Below are 22,069 nucleotides of genomic sequence, written 5' to 3' on the forward strand. Positions count from 1 at the left end.
CCTTCCCATTCTGGTTTGCATTTGACTTGCTTTTGCAATTCTTTGCAAAGTGGTCCTTACCTCCACACTTCTACAAACTTTGCCTTTTACTAGGCAACATGGGTCTTTTCCAAAATGACCTCTGTTTCCACATCTGTTACACTCCAAGTCATATGTCGGCATATTTCTTGGCTGGCTATGAGCCTATTTACTTGTTGACCAACTTTGTCTTTACTGGGCTGGCTTGAGTTGTCTTTCAGTTTCATGGTATGAAATTGCCCCTCAACAGTCTCTAATGCAGCAGCCATTGTTAAAGCATTGGTAAGTTTCAACTCACCCCCTTTTTCCAGCAGTCGCCTTCTGAGTTTGTCTGATCTGCAGTGCTGCACAACTTGATCCAATAACTGGTTGTCCAAATCAGCTACCACGTAATTGCATCCCACAGCCAGTTGTCGCAATCTCGTCACGTACTGGGCAACCGTTTCTCCATCTTCTTGTTTTGTCTTGCGAAACAAATGGCGTTGAAATGTAGCATTCGGTGTCACCACATAGTGTGCATTCAATGCATCTACGGCTTTCTGGTATTCCTCCTTCCTTCCAGTATTCAAAAGTGTCTTAAAAGTTTCCCGAAATGCGGGTCCTGCAGTGAAGAGAAGTAACGCCCTCTGCTGCGCTTTCTGTTCCGCCGTACTGCTATCGAGAAATAGGCCATGTCTGTTGGCGTAGGCTTCAAATTCTTCCAGCCATACCTTCCACTTCACACTCACAGTGCTTGTATCACCCGTCGGGTCAAAATGAGGAACACCACGAAGTGCTAGAAATTCAGCTCCTGTGACTGCCATGAAGAAAACCTTCCAGCTCAAAGCCACCGATTCAAAATCCAAAATATTTATCACATTTAAAATCCAAAATGTTTATCACATTTAAAATCCAAAATGTTTATCCTTGTCGCCAATGTCACATTTGTGGCCCGAAATGTGAAATTAATAACACCATCACCACATGCTTTACCAGTTGAACCTCTCAGTGTCTTTATTTTCCTCCTTCCCTTATTTCATCATCCGGCACCTTCCACCTCCAGTGCATACCATCTGACTTCCGGTCAGGTTAATACATATCATGCATATTCATTATCATGACAAACCACACCAAAAAACCTGCCCCAATTTATCTGCCAAAAACATATCTATATACAATACAAACACAACATAATTTGTCACAATGGACTACAAGACATGTGCCTATGGACATTGCCCTGCATCACCTCACCAGACTTCATTCAAAAAAAGAGGGGTAAGTGTAGTGGAACACAGTACTGCAGGTATGTCCTCTCTGGGCTGGGCAGGCTGGCACGCCTATTGTACCCTTAGCTCCTCCCCATAAGATCCCCTAATAAAGGCTAAGTGTGCTAGACTCCTCCCTCATACCATTAAAGTTAATTATGGATAAGCAAAGGTCTGGATTCTAAAGTAGAGAAAGGCTCATTTTGAGGAAATGAGGAAGGACCTAGAATGCATGGATTGGGATAAGTTGTTTTCTGACAAGGATGTCAGAAGTGGAAGTCCTACAAAGGTGAAATTTTGAGAGTACAGAATTTGTGTGTTCCTGCCAGGTTTACAGACAAAGTTAACAGGCATAGGGAAGCTTGGTTTTCAAAGGATATTGGGGATCTGGTTTAGAAGAAAAGAGAGGGGTATAGCAGGTATAGGCAACAAATAGCAAATGAAGTTCTTGTGGAGCATAAAAAATACAAGAAAAAAACTTAAGATTCCACATGGAAGGTTACTCAGGAAGTGTAGAGCTTGTCGAAAGAACCAAAGACTTGTTGATCCAAACCAAAGCTTTTATTAGCAAAAGACAGGAGTTATTCACAGATGGCCGACCAGTCCGGAATGATCCGACTTGGCTAGGGACACAACCCTTTAAGGCCCAGACAGTAGGCGTGGCTAAGCTCTCAGCCAATCGCTGTAAGCACAGTCATTAAACTCTAGATACTGTAACTATATACATTGATGATAGGTCTGTACTATCACAGGAAGGTTCAGTCGCTAGGTATTCATGGTGAGGTAGTAAACTGGATTCGACTTTGGCTATAAAGGAGAAGCCAGAGTGGTAGTGGACAATTGCTTCTCAGGCTGGAGGCCTGTAACTAGTTGTGTACCTCAGGGATTAGTGCTGGGACCATTGTTGTTCATTATCTATATCAATGATCTGGATGATAATGTTGTAAGTTGGATTAGCAAGTTTGCTGATGACATTATGATTGGAGGCATTATGGACAGCAAGGAATGCTTTCAAAGCTTGCCGAGGGATCTGCACCAGTTAGAAAAATTAGCAAAAAAAAATGGCAGATGGAATTTAATGCAGAGAAGTATGAGGTGTTGCATTTTGGAAGGACAAACCAAGGTAGGACATACACAGTAAATAGCTGTTGGAAATACAGATGCATAATTCCCTGAAAGTGATGTCACAGGTAGATAGGGTTGTAATGAGAGCTGTCGGCATATTAGTCTTGATAAATCAAAGTATTGAGAATTGGAGTTGGGATGTTATGGTAAAGGTGTTTAAGACATTGGTAAGGCTAAATTTGAAGAATTGTGTGCAGTTTTAGACACCTAACTACAGGAAAGATATCAATAAGATTGAAAGAATGCAAACATTTACTGGGATGTCTCAAGACTTCAGGAACTGAGTTACAGGGAAAGATTAAACAGGTTAGGGCTTTATTCCCTAGAGCATAGAAGAATGAGGGGAGGTGAGATACAAACGTGGATTAAAGGTGAAAGTGAAAAAGTTTACGGTGAACTTGATCACACAGAGAATAGTTTGGAAACAGCTGCCAACTGAAGAGATGAATGCAGGTTCAATGTTCACATTTAAGAAAAATTTGGACAGGTACATGGATGGGAGGGGTATGGAGGGATATGAACTGGGTGCAGGTAACTGGGACTAGACAGAATAATATTTTGGCACAGATTAGAAGGGCCGAAGGGCCTATTTTCAATGCTATAATGAATGTCCTGTAGTTCTATGATTCTATACTGAGATTTTAATGTGAGTGGTTAGCTTGGCAGTTAATGCAAGTGACCCGGATTCGGCGCTCTCTGTTAGGAGCTTGTATGTTCTCCCTGTAATCTGCATCTGTTTCTTCCCACTCTCCAAAACATATGGGTTTGATACTTTAATTCGGAGTCATTGGGCTATTTGGGTTTCATGGAGTGGAAGGGCCCTCTACCACACTGTATCATTGATTTTTATTTTAAAATCTTAGCTTCCATTTAAAATGATACTGACATCAAAATATTAACTAAATTAATTAGCTGAGGATGCGAATCTTAAGAATGATGTTTGAAGTTCCTAATTATCATGTCTAGAACTGAAACATAGCACAACACAGTCCAAATTTCAGGTTGGTATTTAAAGTTATTACCTTGTTCCATTAGTCCCACAAAGGTGAAAAATGAAAAATACTGTAATTTTTAAAAAATATATAAATGGAATGGATTTTATGGTCACAGTGACTAAAGACTTGAACAATGTGAACTGATCAAAGCAAGACAAGGTGAATTTGTAAAAGCAGGTCTTATCTTGATAATCTAGTGAAATGATTTGCAAGCACCAACATGACAGAAAGAGGATCGTGGATATTGTTGGCAGAGATTTTTCAAATATTTAATGATTCACACAAGAACTTACAATGCAAACAAACTAGAAATTCAGCTAGTTGAAGGCTAAGTAGAATATAGAAAAATATCAACAAGGATAATTTAGTTGTATTTGAAGGAGTGTTCCTAGACAGCACTGCAAATTTCAAGATGAAGTATTAAAGGTTTTTCATCTACACGTGTAAAGAGTGAAATAGTGAATCAGCAAATTAGCAAATGTAGGCTTATGGTCAGCAATAAAAAGAGAAAGTTCACCAGTCGAGAAAATTTAAAAAAAAATCTGCAGATGATGGAATTCTAAAATAAAAAACAAAAATGCTGGAATGCATGCTCAGCCATTTTTAGGAGTTGACATGTGATATGCAAATGACTCAGCAATAACTCAGCAATAAAGCAAAACTCAAATCATGTCTCAGTTAAAAAATGTGGAGGGGGTTTATGATTGAAGACCTGTGGAGGGTTTTTGATATCTGTAAATGGTAATCATATAACTATATAACTGTTTACGGCGTGGAAACAGGTCATGTTGGCCCTTCAAGTCCACGCCGGTTCACTTGCCAATGCCCCGGGGCAGAGTTAGTCCCAACAGTGTTTACATAGAATGGCGGTCACTTCCGTGAGGCCTTGGCAGGCTGCAGGAGCCTTTGTGGAGTGCCCAGCAATGGGGGTCTGTGTGGCGGCTTTGGTGCTGGTTGATACTGCTGGCATTGTTCCATTTTTGTTAGCCAATTGTTAATGACTCATCAGGAAAGAGTATTACGGATGTCTACACTAACTGTAGCAGTTGCCATTTCATCTATCATCCATCTATGCATTATACATTTTCAATATTATTTCCAAAGATTATATTTCTTTAGTCATGGCGCTTTCCAGCAGAATTTTAAAACAATCCACTCCCAATGAGAATTACCATTATTTTCATGCAAATTGCATAAAGGAGGAGTAAGAGTAGATCATGTGGAATTTGAATGCAGTCCTTATCCTTCTTGATGGCCGAGGGTGCAGGTTTTGGAGGTACTGCCAGAGTTCATAGGGTAGGTTACAGAGTACATTTTAGAGATGGCGCACTGTGAGCAAATGGGTGAGGAATGAATATTTAGAGATGTTGATAGGGTGCCAATCAGGAGATTTCTTTGTCTTGCATAATGCCAAGGTTCTTGAATGTTCTTGATGTTATAATTGTGGAGTCCAGTGAAGTGTATTCCAGTGATATTTCTGACTTTTGCCTTGCAATTGAGGATAGGTTTCAGATGACAGGAGGTGAGTCATTCAGTGTAGGATACCCAGCCTCTGGCCGCCTTCTGTAAGCACAGTATTTATGCGCACTGTCTAATTTGATCTTTTGATCAAGTTCAAGTGCAAGTTTATTTATTGTCCAATTGTACAAGTACAACCCATCAAAACAGCATTCTCCAGTCATCAGTGCAAAAAATGTAAACACACATATAGACTTAACACCAACACAGCCAAACAATACACATGTACTGTACATATATACAAATATTTTAAAAAATAAATATTATAGTTTAAAAAATAGTAGATTCACAGAGGGTTTGTTGATCAGTTCATCAGTTATTTCTCAGCAGTCTCAACCTGGTGGTTCTGGCTCTGATATGCCTATATCTCTTTCTTGATGGGAATAGCTAGAAGATGCTATGTGGAGTGGCAGGGGCCCTCAATGATTTTGCGCACCCTATTCAGACTATGACCTAGTAGATCACATGAATGGGGGAGGGGTGTCATGGGAGAGTGACCCCAGTGATCCCCTCTGCAACTCTTATGGTCCTGTGCATTGACTTGTGATCTGATGTTGTACAGCAACTGTACCACACTGTGAAACAGTTGGCAGGATGCTCTCAATAGAGCTCCTGTAGAAAGTTCATAAGATGGTGGCGAGTGGCCTTGCTCCCTCAGTCTTCTCAGGAAGTGCAGTTGCTGTTGCTCCTTCCTGACAAGTTTATCTAGGATAGATCGCTTGTTAAGTGAACTCCAAGGAACTTTGTGCTCTCTACTGTCTCCACTATGAAGCTATTAATGTGTAATAAGTTGGTTGTCCCTTGTCCTCCTGAAGTTCACAATCATCTCCTTTGATTTGTCCATGTTTAGACTCAGGTGGTTATTCACACCATTTCACAAAATTTTCTTTTCTGTGACTCGTGGTTATTGCTGTGTCCATCCGCAGGATGGTGCTCAACGTTCTGGTACCAGCACAGACAGATTTGAGGTCTTTCCATTTGTAAGTTCAGAATTTAGTTACAGAAAGGGATATTGAGTCCCAGCTAGGACAGCTTCTCCACGAGCCTCTGGGTTATGATCTCATTAAACTGAGCTGAATTCAATGAACAATAGGCTGGCTTATGAGGGTTCATTCTCCAGGTGGGACAGGGCAGAGTGGAGGGACAAGGCTATAGCATCATGAGTGGAATGATTCTGTCTGAATGTGAATTGAAATGGATCCAGTGTCTCTGGGAGGTGCGCTTTGATGCATTCCTTTTCATAATGGTGGAGGTCAGTTACTTTGGGCAGTAGTCATTGAGGCCTGTTACTGCCACCCTCTTTAATACTGGGATAATGGTGGCTGTCTTGAAACCCACAGGGTTGATGGACTGCTGCAATGACATGTTGAAGATGTACTTAAGGACCTCTGTCAGCTAGTGTGAAGTCTTTCATTACTCAACCAGATATGTTGTCAAAGGAAGCCCATAACATGTGATGCCTGGATATTTAGTGATAGCAATACAATTGAATGTCAAGGTTAGGTGGTTGGCTACTGCTTGACACTTCTGTGGTATAAATGTAATGTGTATTTATTAGGCTGATTTCCTTGCTAACATGTCTGTCCATGGTCTCATGCACTGCCAGTCTGAGACCACCCACAAATTGGAGGAACAACACCTCATCTTCTGTCTGGCCACTGGATGGGATTAACATCAACTTCTCCCATTTCCGTTAACGCCCTCCCCCCAACTTCTCCTCCCGTCTACTTTCCTCTAGTTCTTTCTCTCTGTTTACTCATTTCTCTCTGTTTACTCATTTCTCTCTGTTTACTCATTTCTCTCTGTCTCCTTTCACAGAGCCAAAATTAATTCTCACCTTTCCTCATCATATGCAATTAACACCCTTTGTTGGTTGGTCTGGACTCCTCCCCTCACATTCCTCCCTCATTCTCTCCCCAGTCTTTAATTCAGACACATGGCTGTTTTCTGCTTATACCTTGAAGAAGGCCTCAGGCCCGAAATGTCAATAATTTATTGTGACAGAATATGTGTTGTTTTATATTGTATCTAGATATGATTTGGAGACAAAGTGTGGCAGGTTTTTTTTTAGTATAGATCACATACAAGCACTTCAAAACAGATCACATTTAAAATACTGGAGCTCTGCTCAAGCTAGACTGGCCAGCTCTGAAGGCCTTTGCAAAAGTTTTGGGGAGTGCCCAAGGGACTTCACTAATGGATTGTTGTTTTGAAAAGCAACAGATGAAAGAATTCGGAGGATTAGGTCTGGAGCTGTGGGCTGTCTGGAATGCAGCTTGCTGTTCTCAGAGGGTCATGTGCTTTTTGCTAGCAGAGAGAGAAAAAAAAACAGGCTTTTCTCTGAGAGAGAGAGAGAGAGAGAGAATTCAGTTCTGCAGTTCCACAGTCAGCAGCAGCAGCAGGTGGGACTGGAACAGGGCAAGCTGGCATGCTTGTAGAAAAACCCCATTTTGAAGATGTGTTGTGAGTGCTTAGTTCAGCCTGGTCAAAGCCCTTATGGTCCATACGTGAAGAGAGGACTGGCTGCCTAATGTTTCACTTGAAATAAGAGAAACAAAAAGGAACCCTGTGATGACCTGAAAGAAAGAGGTTATCATCTGGAAAACCAAGGTTGGGGCAGGTTTCTTCAGCAAGACACTGATGTGGCTGATTAAAAGGGATTAGTTTGTGTCCAGGAACAACAGATGTTTCTCTGAAAACCGACAAGAACCTTCCTGAGCAATAACCATTTATCTTTCAAGCACCAAAGTCTTGTGAACTTCATAAATGTTAAATTCTGTGGACAGGACAAGAATTGCCTGCAACCAGTGAACTTGGAGGAATGAGAAGTGAGATTGGACTGTGAATCAAATAACTTATTTGAACTTACATACTCGTGCACTTAGAATTAGAAGGGGGTTAAGTTAGGTTAGTTAATAGTAATAAGTTAAAGTGTGATCCTGTTTTCATGTTTAAATATAATTAAAAGCAATTTTTGTTTAAGCAGCCATTTGTCTTGATGAATATCTATTGCTGCTGGGTTTTGGGGTCCTTTGAAATCGTAACAATATCTTTACCTTCTATGGAAGCTGCAAGACTGGCTGGGTCCCTACAGCATTTCTGTGTGTGAACCTAAAGGTGATGGACCTCACGCTTCTGTATCTTCTTCCTGAAGGTCGCAGCAAGAGGAGGTTGTGAGCTGGGTGATAGGAATCCTTTTGGATCTTGGCTACTTGAAGCAGCCCCTCATGTCTTTGATGGATGGGAGATCAGAGCCCTTGATAGACTTGGCTATGTTAACTACTTACTGCAACTTTCTGTGTTCCTACAAACTCAAATTACCAAACCAGTCAGTATACTTTGCACAGTCAAAGTTTGATAGCATATTCATCAGCATGCCATTCTCCTCAGACTGCTTAGAAAGTGGAACCATTGATGTGCTCTCATAGTATTAATTATTTTAGCATATAACCTGAATTATATCTGCATTCCCTGTTGTATGTATTCTCCTTTAGCACGTTATAATTGAAAACTTAGATCTAATTATGGTTCCCTCTATATATTTCCTTGAGGCTTAAATAAACCACAACATTTGATGCTTTCTTTTGATTTGCTGCTATAATGGTAAATATCAAATATAATTTGTCATTTTATTGTTAACTGGGTGGGTCACGTCTCCACAATGGAGGACCATCGCCTTCCCAAGATCATGCTATATGGCGAGCTCTCCACTGGCCACCATGACAGAGGTGCACCAAAGAAGAGGTACAAGGATTGCCTAAAGAAATCTCTTGGTGCCTGCCACATTGACCACCGCCAGTGGGCTAATATCGCCTCAAACCGTGCATCTTGGCGCCTCACAGTTCGGCGGGCAGCAACCTCCTTTGAAGAAGACCGCAGAGCCCACCTCACTGACAAAAGACAAAGGAGGAAAAACCCAACACCCAACCCCAACCAACCAATTTTCCCCTGCAGCCGCTGCAACCGTGTCTGCCTGTCCTGCATCGGACTTGTCAGCCACAAACGAGTCTGCAGCTGACGTGGACATTTACCCCCTCCATAAATCTTCGTCCGCAAAGCCAAGCCAAAGAAGAAAGAATGAAGACACCATTGACCCTACCAATCAGTAAGACGTGTATATTGTTATTTTCTACCATCTAATTGCATTTACATACAGATAGTTATTTTAAAAAAGTGTAAGCATGAGGGATTTAAAAGATGGCTGGTGTGGCCAATCCAAAGGAGGACACGGTCATAGGTTACCATACATTACCATATTTTTTTTTTACATTTAAATGGTACTGCAAAAATAACAAATGTAAACACACACACACACACACACATGTTTATAGATTCATACACATATGCTAATATATAGTAACCTATGACCATGTAAAGGCCACCCGATCCATCTTGCTTGAAAACAAGCTTTGTTTTTGTATCCAAGAACAACATGACTAAAAACAAAACAGTTTAAGTTTAATGTACCACTTTAAAAAAATAAATGAAACAGGATTGTGAAGAAAGAAATAATTTATTTTAGAAATTTCAGCAATTTAATATCAGGAACAATCATGTTGTTGGGTTGATGCCGTTGACTGGAGCAAAAAATGAGGGCAGCAGGGGAGTGCAAAGTGTGCTGGCCTACAGGACTATGGCATAGACTCAGGATCAGTACCCATGGATTGGAGGGTAGCTAATGTTACCCCACTATTTAAAAATGGGGATAGAGAAAAAGCGGGGAATTATACGCCGGTGAGCCTTACATCAGTAGTGGGCAAAATGATGGAATCCATTATTAAGGATGTAATAGCGGAGCATATGACTAGCAGAGAAGGGATCGGACGGAGTCAACATAGATTTACAAAAGGTAAATCGTGCTTGACAAATCTATTGGAATTCTTTGAGATGGTGACAGGTAAAATAGATGGGGGAGAGCCAGTGGATGTGGTGTACCTGGACTTCCAAAAGGCCTTCGATAAGGTCCCGCATAAACGACTGGCTTACAAAATCAAGGCTCATGGGATTGGGGGCAAAGTATTGATGTGGATTGAGAACTAGCTGGCAGGTAGAAGACAGAGAGTTGGGACAAATGGCTCATTTTCTGAGTGGCAGGTGGTGACCAGTGGGGTGCCACAGGGATCTGTACTGGGACCCCAGCTGTTCACAATTTACATTAATGATCTGGATGAGGGGATTGGATGTGATATCTCCAAATTTGCAGGTGACACTAAGCTAGGAGGGGTTGTGTGCACGGAAGAGGGGGTCAGGAAGCTCCAGTGTGATTTGGATAAATTGAGGGACTGGGCAGATACATGGCAAATGCACTACAATGTGGATAAATGTGAGGTTATCCAACAATGTGGATAAATGTGAGGTTATCCACTTTGGTAATACAAACCGGAGGGCAGATTACTATTTGAATGGCAATAGATTAAGAGATGGGGAAGTGCAGAGAGACCTAGGGGTACTTGTACACCAGTCTCTGAAGCCAAGCATGCAGGTACAGCAGGCGGTTAAAAAGGCAAATGGTATGTTGGCCTTCATATCAAGAGGGTTTGAGTAGAGGAACAAGGATACCTTACTGCAGCTGTACAGGGCCTTGGTGAGACCCCACCTGGAGCATTATGTGCAGTTTTGGTCACCTTATCTAAGGAAGGATGTTCTTGCAATGGAGGGAGTGCAGAGGCGATTCACCAGGCTGATACGTGGAATGGCAGGAATGACTTATGAGGAAAGATTGCGCAAATTAGGATTGTACTCGCTGGAGTTTAGAAGATTGAGAGGGGATCTCTTAGAGACATATAAAATTCTGGCAGGACTGGACAGAATGGATGCACATGGGATGTTTCCAATGATGGGAAAATCCAGAACCCGGGGCCATGGTTTGAGGATAATAGGCAAACCATTTAGGACCGAGATGAGGAGGAATTTCTTGACCCAGAGAGTGGTGAATCTGTGGAATTCATTGCCACAGAGGGCAGTAGAGGCAGGTTCATTAAATATATTTAAGAGGGAAATAGATACATTTCTTCAGTATAAGGGTATTAAAGGTTACCGAGAGAAGGCAGGGACGGGGTACTGAACTTTAAGATCAGCCATGATCTCGTTGAATGGTGGAGCAGGCTCGAAGGGTCGAATGACCTACTCCTGCTCCTATCTTCTATGTTTCTATCTCTTTATGGCAAAATATCTTTGGAGCTCATTCTCTCAGAGTGGACAGAACTATTATGTATATTTGCATTATAGTTATTCAATTAACATGTTATCATGAGGCCCTTGCCTGACTGTGAAACAAAAAAATTCTGTTCCACATAAAATGGTAACAGACAGGAAAACCTAAATAATAGGAGACACACTACCTCCATTTGACAAGACCTGTTTTTGCACATGTGCAGGATTAAAATCAATCCTCAGGAAAATGATGGATTTGTTCATGTGTTGGCATAACTCAAGAATTTAATTACATAACTAGATTTCAGTTATTTTTCAGGACTCAATTATGTTTATGAATAAGAATAATCAATGCCATTTGCTTAATTACTTTATATAAAATACTCAGTTCATGACAAACCATGATGGGTGGAAGTGGTGGGCATCTGCTTCACTCCCCCACTTGATAACACCTAGATATCCAGTCATGATCTTGGCCATGTTTTTTTAAGACAAATGAGCTATTAATGTTGTTGACAGTCCTGGAATAGGGCTCAATATTTGAGAGAGGTTGGGAGCCAGCAATAGAACTACCATTTCAAAGCATAGGACAATGTGCATTTCCAAAGCTAATCAGCACAGAACATATTATTGAGACGGTATGAATTCATCCCCACCATAGGACATGAATTGTAGTGATAGGAAAAACTCTTTCTCTCTAATGAACTCTGAGCGCTGCATTAAATGTACTCACAGCAGTGAAAAGAAATAGAAAGACAGGATTAAATTGAAGAGATGAAATCAATTTAACAAGCCTACAATGACTGGTATCTCACTTGCTTGCCTCCCCCTCCCCCACATAGTTCAGCTTATCCAGCTGAGTTACAGAAATCCTTCCTTCGCAATCTTCCATGGCCTTCTTCCAGATATAATAGGACACTCACTGTACCTCATCCTACATGCAAAGACACAGGGAACACTTGATATTACCTTGGGAATTACTTTTTCCTTATTGCCCACACCTGCAGACCATCTCACAGGTCTTCAAACAGCTTCAAATGAGTACACACTTCCACCCACCTTGCAAGCACTTGTAAAGGGAAGTTACTGAGAATCACTTGAATCAGTGGAGGAGTCTCCCATCAACATCTTCCAATCCCTTCCTTTTCTTACTTTCTCTCTCATGCACATACACAGCATGACAACTTGCTACTGCAAAATAAAAACATTTACACTAGTTGGTATAAATGATGAGGTAGAGAGGCTTGCACAGTATGACTCATTGATAGTAAGCAAAAGGAGCAGGTAGCAAGAAAACAGCTCTGTGAAGTACAGTTTGTTTCTTGGGTCAGTGTGAGGTGCCAATGTGTAGATCTGAGGAAACCAGCCCTGGATCACCTTGCAAAACTCTATAGCAGGGGTGGCCAACCTTTTCATTTTCAAAATTTAATTTAGACATACAGCACGGTAACAGGCCATTTCAGCCCATAGGTCCATGCTGCCCAATTGACCCACACCCCCAGTACGTACTCCTGTGCAGAAATGGCCTGCTACTGTGCTGTGTGTCTAAATTAAAAATTAAAAGGTTGGCCACCCCTGCTCTATAGCATCAGGAATAGCATCTTGGCCTATTCATAGATTACTAACATAATTGGAAGATTTAAGTTGTCTGGATGCTCCAGAGGTTCCCTGTCTGGTGTCTGAAGGTTGCTATTCGATCCTTATCTTTACATCTTTACAAGTTAACCTTGGTTCGAGGGAGGGGTTAGATTAGTTTTAGTCTCAGAATTAGAATGTTTTTATTTTTTTAAGGCAACTACTGAAACACAAGTTGAATGGTGGTTTTTCATGGATCATATCCTTAATTAAAAGAGAATTGATCCTTTGTTTATATAAAGGGATTGTTAACTATTTTTCTACCCAAATCTTATTGGGATAACTGTTGAATATTACATTTGTAGAATTTGATATCATGAAGAAATAAGTGCAATAATTATGGATAAGCTTTTGACGTACATCATATGGTTAATATGTAATATGTATAAGATATGACCTATTGCTTGGTATTACTAGATTACTTCGTAGGTAGGAATTATATATTACACTCAATAAAATATTTTAAAAAGAAAGAAAGAAAGGAGTAACAATTTCATAGTGTTGATGTTGGAAGATTACATGCTTTGTGCTAGTACATTTAATGGAGAGTTGTGCAATCGGAATGAAAAGTGTTTCTTCTCTCAGAATGATGGCCTGCTTGGATCACTGTGCTCCCTTCAATCAATTATTATCCTGGTGCTGGCAAATGATGAGATACAGAGTGTTCTGGCAGTTGCTAAATGTTAGCATGCTGCAATCATTACTTTCCATGTTGTAAAACAGGAAAGTCTGCAGACACTGTGCAATTTGTAAAAGGGCTAGAGAAATTCAGCAGGTCAAGCAGCATTTATAGGAAGTAATGTTTTGGGCCTGAACTCTTCGTCAAGATATGAGCAAAATGCAGCCAGGCACCTGAATAATAAGGTTGGGGAAGGAAAATAACTTTCCACAATTTGTTTCAAGGCCCTTCGTGAAACTCTATTACTCAAGTCAAAATTACTGAACTGATTTAGTCCATTCACTTTGGCACATCAAGCACGTCAGTCAACAAAGAGTTGGTAGGGGTTGCTCAGATGGAGTGATCCTCAATTTTCAAAAGCTCTTTCTGATATTTTGGAGATGTTTATTGTTCAAGCTCAAGTTTATTATCATTTGACTGTACATATACAATCAGCCAAAACAGCATTTCTCCAGTCCACAGTGCACATACATACATACACAATACACAGCACATGATAATCACACAGATACATAAAGACATAATTGAAAATAAATATATATCAATATTTGGGGATTATTTACTTAGTAACTGGATACTGTTCATCAATCTCGAAGCCTGTGGTAAGAAGCTATTTCCCAGCCTGGCAGTCCTAATTTTAATGCTCCTGTACCTCCCTCTTCATGGTTGTGGGTCAAAGATACTGGGTGCTGGTTGGAAAGGGTCCTAAATAATTCTTAGAGCCCTTCTTAAGCAATGGTCCTGGTGGATGTCATCAATAGAAGCAAGAAACACCCCAGTGATCTTCTCAGCCATTTCTGATGCTTTGCAGCTACCATACAACACACTGATACAGCCAGACAGGATAATCTCAATTATGTTCCGGTAAAATGTCAAGATGGGTGCCAGTTGTCTTGCCCTCCTCAACCTCCTGAGGAAGTCTAGTGCTGCTTCATCTTCCTGACTAATGAGGAGGTGTGGTTTCAGGATAGGGTCATACTTTATATGCACACCAAGGAACTGTGTGATCTCCACGACAGAACCATTATTATGTAATGGAGAGTGGTTGTCCTTTATTTTCCTGAAGTCCACAATCATTTCCTTTGACTTTTCCACATTCAGACACAGCTGGTTGTTCTCACACCATTTTTTGAGCCTTCCAACTGTCTCTTTGTTGCTGATGAGACTAACTACTGTCCTATTATCCTCAAACTTGATGATTCTGTTTGAACTGAATCTGGCAGTGCAGTCGTGAGTCAGCAGCGTGAGACAATAAGATATAGGTGAAGAAGTAGGCCATTTGAACAGTAGTGAGCTGAGCACACTGCCCTGAAATACGCCAATGCTCAGCTGATGGGACTTATGATTTTGCTGCCAAATGAACAGACTGTCATCTTCAGTCAAGAAGTCCAAATTCTGTGGAGCATGGCAAGATGGCGTAGGGAGTAGATGTGTAATTCCACCTTTCCCCAGCTGAACAATTAATACCTGAAATGTAAAGAGGGTTTAATTTTTAAAATTATTTTAGACAAGGTTTTAAGGAGTTTGGAAAGCTACAATGAAGGGTAATAAAGCTCAAACTTCAAAAAAAAAGGCACAGTTTAAAAGAGCAGAAAGTGCAGAAGAATTGAGGCCTACCTCGTCAAAGGATCCACAGAAGTCGATTTTGGAGCAGCCAAATATCCAGAGGATGATCCAGGTGAAGTTAATGGCTACCCCGGCACCTGGCTTGCATCCCGCAATGCATGATGGCGCCGCTACATCCAGCTGCCCGACGGAGATAGACGGTGGCGCTCCCGACACCGATTGCACGCCCGTGGACACAGGGCCTTGCGGAGGCGAGAGCCCTGCCTCTGAAAGTGGTTGCAAGCTCATCGAACTGGTTGCTGACATGCTGAGCCCAACTGCCGAGGCAAAGGGCCTTCGAAACAGAGCCCTTGCTGAACTAGGCATGCATGAGGAGTTGCGCATGCACGTGACTCCCAATCGGGCCCAGACTGCCGGGGCGACTCTCTCCCGGCGGCCCGACCGTGGCGGGCCTGCATGGAAGAGGATGTTGACTCGGAGTCGAGGGGCCCGGGCTGAAGCTCTGGTCCGGGAGGTGGAAGAGGAGGAAGAAGAAGAATTAATGGCAGAATCTGAAGAAGAAACAGAAGCAATTTTGAGAGCAGCTAAAATTCTTCAATGTAGGCCTAAAAAATTGTTTTAAAGTTTCTAGAATTAAGTCTCCTACCCAGCAAATGTTCCAAACAGTGCAAGTGGAAGAAGAAACTACTTTATCTGTTTCTGAAGAATTTATGCAGCGTATGAATAATATGGCTGTTCAAGTTACTCAGGGTTTTAAAGAAAGTAAGCTTCAATTTATTGAATTGAGAGGAGAGGTGGAATCAATTTAGCAGGATGTGGTTAAATGTTTGAGAGCAGTAGATGTAGTTCAGTATGAATTTAAAGATATCAAACAGGCGTTTCGTGATTGTACGGATACTGAGCAAATGGATTACTTGGAACACTGTCTTACAGATTGGAATGTTCAGGAGTGTGAATTTTTGAAGAACATTGCTGGAAAATCAAAGTAGACATAATAATGTTAAAATAGTAGGTTTGCCCAAAGATTTTGAAGGTACTGATGAAGTGAAGTTTTTTTTCAGAAATGGATACAAGTGTTGGGAAAGGATGCTTTTCCAGAGGGATTGGAATTGGACAAAGCGCATAGAGCAATACAAAGAAAACTTTTTCCTGACCAGCCTCTGTGAACGGTCCTTATTCGTTGTTTAAGGTATCAAGACCGTGAGGTAATTTTGCGTTTGGCTGTTCAGAAGGATTCCCAGAATCAGGGCCCTATGATGATTCAAGGTAATAGAGTCTTTTTTAATGCAGATTTAAGTCAAGATGTGATACAACGAAGGAAAGAGTTTAGCCCAGCTAAGGCTGTGTTATGGAGGAAGGGTTATCAGATTGCCTTTAGGTATCCCGCTGCGCTGAAGGTGTTTTATGGAAATTTTCAGGCTCAGTTTTTTGATGATGAGGCCTTTGCTAACTCTTTGCCCAATTATCCACATAGTTCTGAGTTGCAGAGACAATCGAAATCACAAGGTTCTCCGAAGCGAAATGAGAATAGAAATGGCAGGAAGGATGTCGAAGAGCAATATTCGTCCCGGAAGGGAGATGACGATCAGTCTGCTGATGTTGTTGGTGCTGTTGGTGTTCAGGACCAACTGGTTGGAGTCATGGGTGTTGTAGATTGAATTATCAATGAGATATATGAATGTCAGCTGGGCGGGGGGGGGGGGGGGTGGTGGATGACACTGCATCTTCTGAAGTCATCTGCCACTAATGGTTTAGATCACACCCGGAATGTAGAGGTGGGGTACCACTTCGGTGTTTTTTTTTCTTTTCTTTTTTTATATATATAAAGGGTTGGGGGGGCAGTTTTTTAAGTTTTGTGTTAGAGAGGCAGGGTTTTTTTTGGTGCTTAAATTTGTGTGTGGGTTTGTGTTGGGCATTGTTTGTTAAGATAAAATGAGTAAATTGAATTTTGCAACATTTAATGTTAAAGGGATGAATCATCCAATAAAGAGGAAACGCGTGTTGGACTACATTAAGAAGATGAAGTTGGACATTGCTCTTTTGCAGGAGACAAATCTGATAGAAAAGGAACATTTGAAATTGCAACGAGATTGGGTTGGACATGTTTTGGCATCTTCTTTTAATTCTAAACCCAGGGGCGTGGCAATTTTGATACATAAAATCTTTTTCTGAGAATGCTGGAAGGGCTTTGAAAGTTAATTGTAAATTGTTTTTTGAAGCTTGGACTTTATTGAATTTGTACACACCAAATGAAGATGATGTACAATTTTTTTTACAGCTGCCTTTTTGCATTTGAATCAATCAAATGAAAATGTAATGGTAGGAGGGGATTTTAATTGTTGTTAGGATCCACTGTTGGATAAATCTCCAAAAATTGTTAAAAAAACTAAGATGGCGAAAAGGGTAATTGAATTGATGGAGGAGTTGAATTCATCTGACTAAGAAAGATTACTCTTTTTATTCTACTCATCATGAGTCTTTTTCCAGAATGGATTTTTTTTTAATGTCAGCTCATTTACAAGGTAGAGTTGACTGTGTGGAGTATAATAGTAGAGTCTTGTCAGATCATTCTTTGCTGATGATTTCTTGTGTGGTTACTGCTAAGGTGGAAATATCTTACCATTGGAGGTTTAATGAGATGTTGTTAAAAAGACCTGAATTTATTCCATATTTGAGAGATCAGATTAAATCTTTCTTAGATATCAATGAAGGGTCAGTACACAGTAAATTTACAATGTGGGATGCTTTGAAAGCATATTTGCAAGGTCAAATTATTAGTTATACAGCTAAAGTGAAGAAGCAATATAAGGCAGAGGTCTTGGAATTAGAAAAAGAAATTGCAGCTTTGGAGAAAAAGTTTCAGAAAAATGCAATGGAAGAGAATAAGATACAGTTATCCAATTTGAAACTTCATTATGAGAGATTGATTTTGAGATCAAAACAGCGTTATTATGAGTTAGGGGAAAGGGCACATAAGGTATTGGCATGGCATGGCAGTTGAAGACCAAACAAGTTTCTAGAAAGATTAATGCAATACGAGGAAATTCAGGTATTACCAATAAATCACAGGAGATTAATGCAGAATTTTGTGTCTTTTATAGTGATTTGTATGTATCTGAAGGGACTGTAGAAACTGAAAAGATTGATTCATTTTTGTCAAAGTTAAATTTACCTTTACTGGATGAGAATGATATAAAATTAATGGATAATCAATTTACGGATTTTGAACTCAAAGAAGCATTACAATCTATGTTGAGTGAAAAATGGGTTTACAACAGAGTTTTATAAAGAATTTCATGACTTGTTGCTTCCGGTGTATATGGATGTATTTTAAGAGGCTACAGATACAGGTTTATTTCCTGAGTTATTTTCAAGAACATTGATAACAGTTATACCAAAAAAAATAGAGATCCATTAAAGGTTGCGTCATAAAGACCTATATCTTTTACTCAATGTAGATTTTAAAATTGTAGCAAAAGTCTTAGCAAATAGATTAGCTAATTTTCTACCAAAATTGGTGCATACAGATTAAGCAGGATTTATTAAGAATAGATATTCGGCAGATAATATTACTAAATTGATTACAATAATCAATGTGTCAAGACAGCAACCCAACCAGCCAATGGTACTTGCACTAGACGCTGAAAAGGCTTTTGATCGTGTTGAGTGGGAATTTTTATTTAAAGTGCTGGAGAGATTTAAATTTAGTCCACTCTTTATTGGTTGGGTTAAGGCATTATATACTAATCATTCCGCATGGGTGGTGACAAATGATCAGGTTTCACAGGTATTTAATTTATTTAGATTAACTAGACAGGCTTGCCCATTGTCATCAGTCTTATTTGCATTGGTTATAGAATCTTTAGCTCAGGCAATTAGACAAAATGCAAATGTTAAGGGAATTATCATTGGGCAATGGGAGTATAAAATTAATTTATTTGGTGATGATATGTTGATATATCTGTCTCAACCTATAAACTCTTTAGAACCTTTACAGGAGTTATTAAAATTTCATGGATCAATGTCAGGTTATAAGGTGAATTTGGACAAGAGTGAAATGTTACCTATATCTGATGGAGATTATTCAGATTGTATGCAACCTACTAAATTTAAGTGGTCAGATAAGATTAAGTATTTGGGTGTAATTGTGGATAAGTAATATCAAAATTTATATGGTTTAAATTATTTGCCATTGTTAAATAAGATTCTTCTTTCTTCTTTGGCTTGGCTTCGCGGACGAAGATTTATGGAGGGGGTAAAAGTCCACATCAGCTGCAGGCTCGATTGTGGCTGACAAGTCCGATGCGGGACAGGCAGACATGGTTGCAGCGGTTGCAGGGGAAAATTGGTTGGTTGGGGTTGGGTGTTGGGTTTTTCCTCCTTTGTCTTTTGTCAGTGAGGTGGGCTCTGCGGTCTTCTTCAAAGGAGGTTGCTGCCCACCGAACTGTGAGGCGCCAAGATGCACGGTTTGAGGCGATATCAGCCCACTGGCGGTGGTCAATGTGGCAGGCACCAAGAGATTTCTTTAGGCAGTCCTTGTACCTCTTCTTTGGTGCACCTCTGTCACGGTGGCCAGTGGAGAGCTCGCCAAATAACACGATCTTGGGAAGGCGATGGTCCTCCATTCTGGAGACGTGACCCACCCAGCGCAGCTGGATCTTCAGCAGCGTGGATTCGATGCTGTCGGCCTCTGCCATCTCGAGTACTTCGATGTTAGGGATGAAGTCGCTCCAATGAATTTTGAGGATGGAGCGGAGACAACGCTGGTGGAAGCGTTCTAGGAGCCGTAGGTGATGCCGGTAGAGGACCCATGATTCGGAGCCGAACAGGAGTGTGGGTATGACAACGGCTCTGTATACGCTTATCTTTGTGAGGTTTTTCAGTTGGTTGTTTTTCCAGACTCTTTTGTGTAGTCTTCCAAAGGCGCTTTTTGCCTTGGAGAGTCTGTTGTCTATCTCGTTGTCGATCCTTGCATCTGATGAAATGGTGCAGCGAGATAGGTAAACTGGTTGACCGTTTTGAGTTTTGTGTGCCCGATGGAGATGTGGGGGTCTGGTAGTCATGGAGGGGAGCTGGCTGATGGAGGACCTCCGTTTTCTTCACATAACATTCATTGGTCGAGTAAATTGTATTAAAATGAATGTATATCCTCGTTTTCAGTATTTGTTTAAATCAATTCCTAGTCCCATACCGGGGAAATATTTTAAGGAATTAAATAAAGCGATACGTTATTTTTTTGTGGAAAGGAAAATTATCTCGAGTATCAATGTTAAAATTGACATGGAAGTATGATTTGGGAGGTCTTCAACTGCCACATTTTCAAAATTATTATCAGGCAGCACAGTTGAAGTTTATTAATAGATTGTTTGATATTGATTAACCACTGATGTGGGCTTATGTGGAAATGGATCAGATACATGAAGGATCAATATATAATTTTACATATAAATGGAATTCTTTGTTTTTACAAACATATAAGTTACCTGTATTGAATCATTTGTTGAAAGTATGGAGTAAGTGGAATCAATCTATAGGTTCAAAGGATGTATGTTCAATTAAATCCCCATTATATCAGAATCAATTAATTTATTTTTCTTATTTAAAGAATTGGGATTCTAAGGGTTTGGTATTAGTGGAAGACTGTTTCTTTCGTTTGATAGACTTAGAGAGAAGTTTGGTATATGTTGTTTGCTTATTATCAAGTACATGATTTTTTTAATGAAGTGTTATGGCCGAGAAATAATGTTGCCAAGCCAATCGAAGTTTGAGATGTTACTTACGGATAAGGGAAAAAAAGGGTTTGTTTCGGAAATGTACTCGTTGTTGCAGGCAAAAATGAAGAAGACAGGTGCATTGAGAATGAGAGATAAACGTGAGCAGGAGTTATCCATTTCTATTTCTGAGGAAGAATGGTCAGATCTGTGTTTGGAGAGTGTTACAAAATTAGTTAATGTACGTTATAATTTAGTTTATTATAATTTTCTACATCAGTTATATTTAACTCCTGAAAAATTAAAGAGATATGGTTTTAGTGATTCTGATATGTGTTTTTGATGTGACAATCAGACTTTTGTTCATTTGGTGTGGGATTGTGTGAAAGTTAAACCTTTTGGGAAAAGATCATTAAATTTTTGCAAGATTTATTTCAAATAGAATTTTATGTGGATCCATGGTTGTGTTTATTAGGTTATATGAATCCATTAGCAGTGCGTTTAGACCAACCTCAAATTGCATTTATTCGATTGAGTTTGGCAGTGGCTAGGAAATGTATAGCAGTAACTTCAAAAATGATGTGGAGTTATACAAATATACAAAGATGGCATAATGAAATTCAATCATGTTTACTTTCAGAGACAATTACATATAATTTACAAAATAATTACCCTTTTTTTGAGAAAATGTGGACTCCGTATTTGGGATGTATGAATTTAGATGTTCGATAATTTTTTTAATTTCTGCTTTGTGTGGGGAATTGGTAAATATTCTAATTCAACCCACTCTGACATTATATTTTATATTAATATTCTTTGTATGTATTTTAAGCTCCAAGTGGGGGGGGGGAGGTAGTTAGGGGTGGGATGGTGGAGTGGGGGGTGGGGGGTATAGGAGGTAGTTTAATTTTGTTTTCTTGTATTTTATTTTGTATTCTATATTTGTATTTTGTAAAATTTTAAATAAACTTTTCCAAAAAAAATGTCCAAATTCTTGGGGGAATCACATAATGCATGATTAGGGCTTAATGCACCCCTTAATAGTTCCGTTAAAATAATCTTTTCTTACCTTGTATTCACCAGAATGGGTAAAAAACAAGAAACTTACCTCAGATCCAAGCTCAACTGCTTGGCTAATGACTTCTCAGCAGCAGCGTCGAGATTCTGAAGAGGAGGAGGCCTGTATGTCAGAGAGAATCCAGAAGCCTGATTGGGTATTAAGAAATGATTCCAATGACTCCAGTGACAGCGACATTGTGGATGAGTTCCTGGGGATTTCCCCAGGATAAAGTGGAACCGACATTACAGACGATAAAAATACTGACTTAATACAGGCTGTCTAGGGTATAGCAAAAGCTGTGAGCTCTTTGATAAAAGATTTTGAGAAATTTCAAGGTTGACTGGACAGGTTTGATAATAGACTGG

At 40.1% G+C, this 22,069-nt stretch overlaps 1 protein-coding gene and 1 long non-coding RNA gene across 2 annotated transcripts; one reads left to right on the top strand and one right to left on the bottom strand.

Moving 5' to 3' along the window:
- The first annotated feature begins 1,193 nt into the window (after positions 1-1,193).
- On the top strand, positions 1,194-22,038 carry LOC138756189 (uncharacterized). Its single transcript, XR_011352840.1, has 2 exons — positions 1,194-1,272; positions 21,728-22,038. It is a non-coding gene; the product is annotated as an uncharacterized lncRNA (long non-coding RNA).
- LOC138756188 (uncharacterized) lies at positions 13,765-21,840 on the bottom strand. The gene is made up of 3 exons (XM_069922803.1): positions 21,753-21,840; positions 14,985-15,435; positions 13,765-14,834 (listed from the first exon to the last, which is right to left on the bottom strand). The coding sequence occupies exons 2-3, from the start codon at positions 15,315-15,317 to the stop codon at positions 14,073-14,075; spliced, it is 1,095 nt and encodes a 364-aa protein (XP_069778904.1). The 5' UTR covers positions 15,318-15,435; positions 21,753-21,840; the 3' UTR covers positions 13,765-14,072.
- Positions 22,039-22,069: the final 31 nt, after the last annotated feature.

This window comes from Narcine bancroftii, chromosome 3 (assembly GCF_036971445.1).
Source record: "Narcine bancroftii isolate sNarBan1 chromosome 3, sNarBan1.hap1, whole genome shotgun sequence".
Taxonomy (NCBI): Eukaryota; Metazoa; Chordata; class Chondrichthyes; order Torpediniformes; family Narcinidae; genus Narcine; species Narcine bancroftii.

What these genes read in the sequence shown, in the direction of transcription:
- LOC138756188 (XM_069922803.1), bottom strand. Translation starts at nt 15,317, where the DNA reads ATGCGCAACTCCTCATGCATGCCTAGTTCAGCAAGGGCTCTGTTTCGA. An exon ending in TCTGTGGATCCTTTGACGAG is followed by an intron (nt 14,835 to 14,984) that starts GTAGGCCTCAAT and finishes TTTACATTTCAG; the next exon opens with GTATTAATTGTTCAGCTGGG.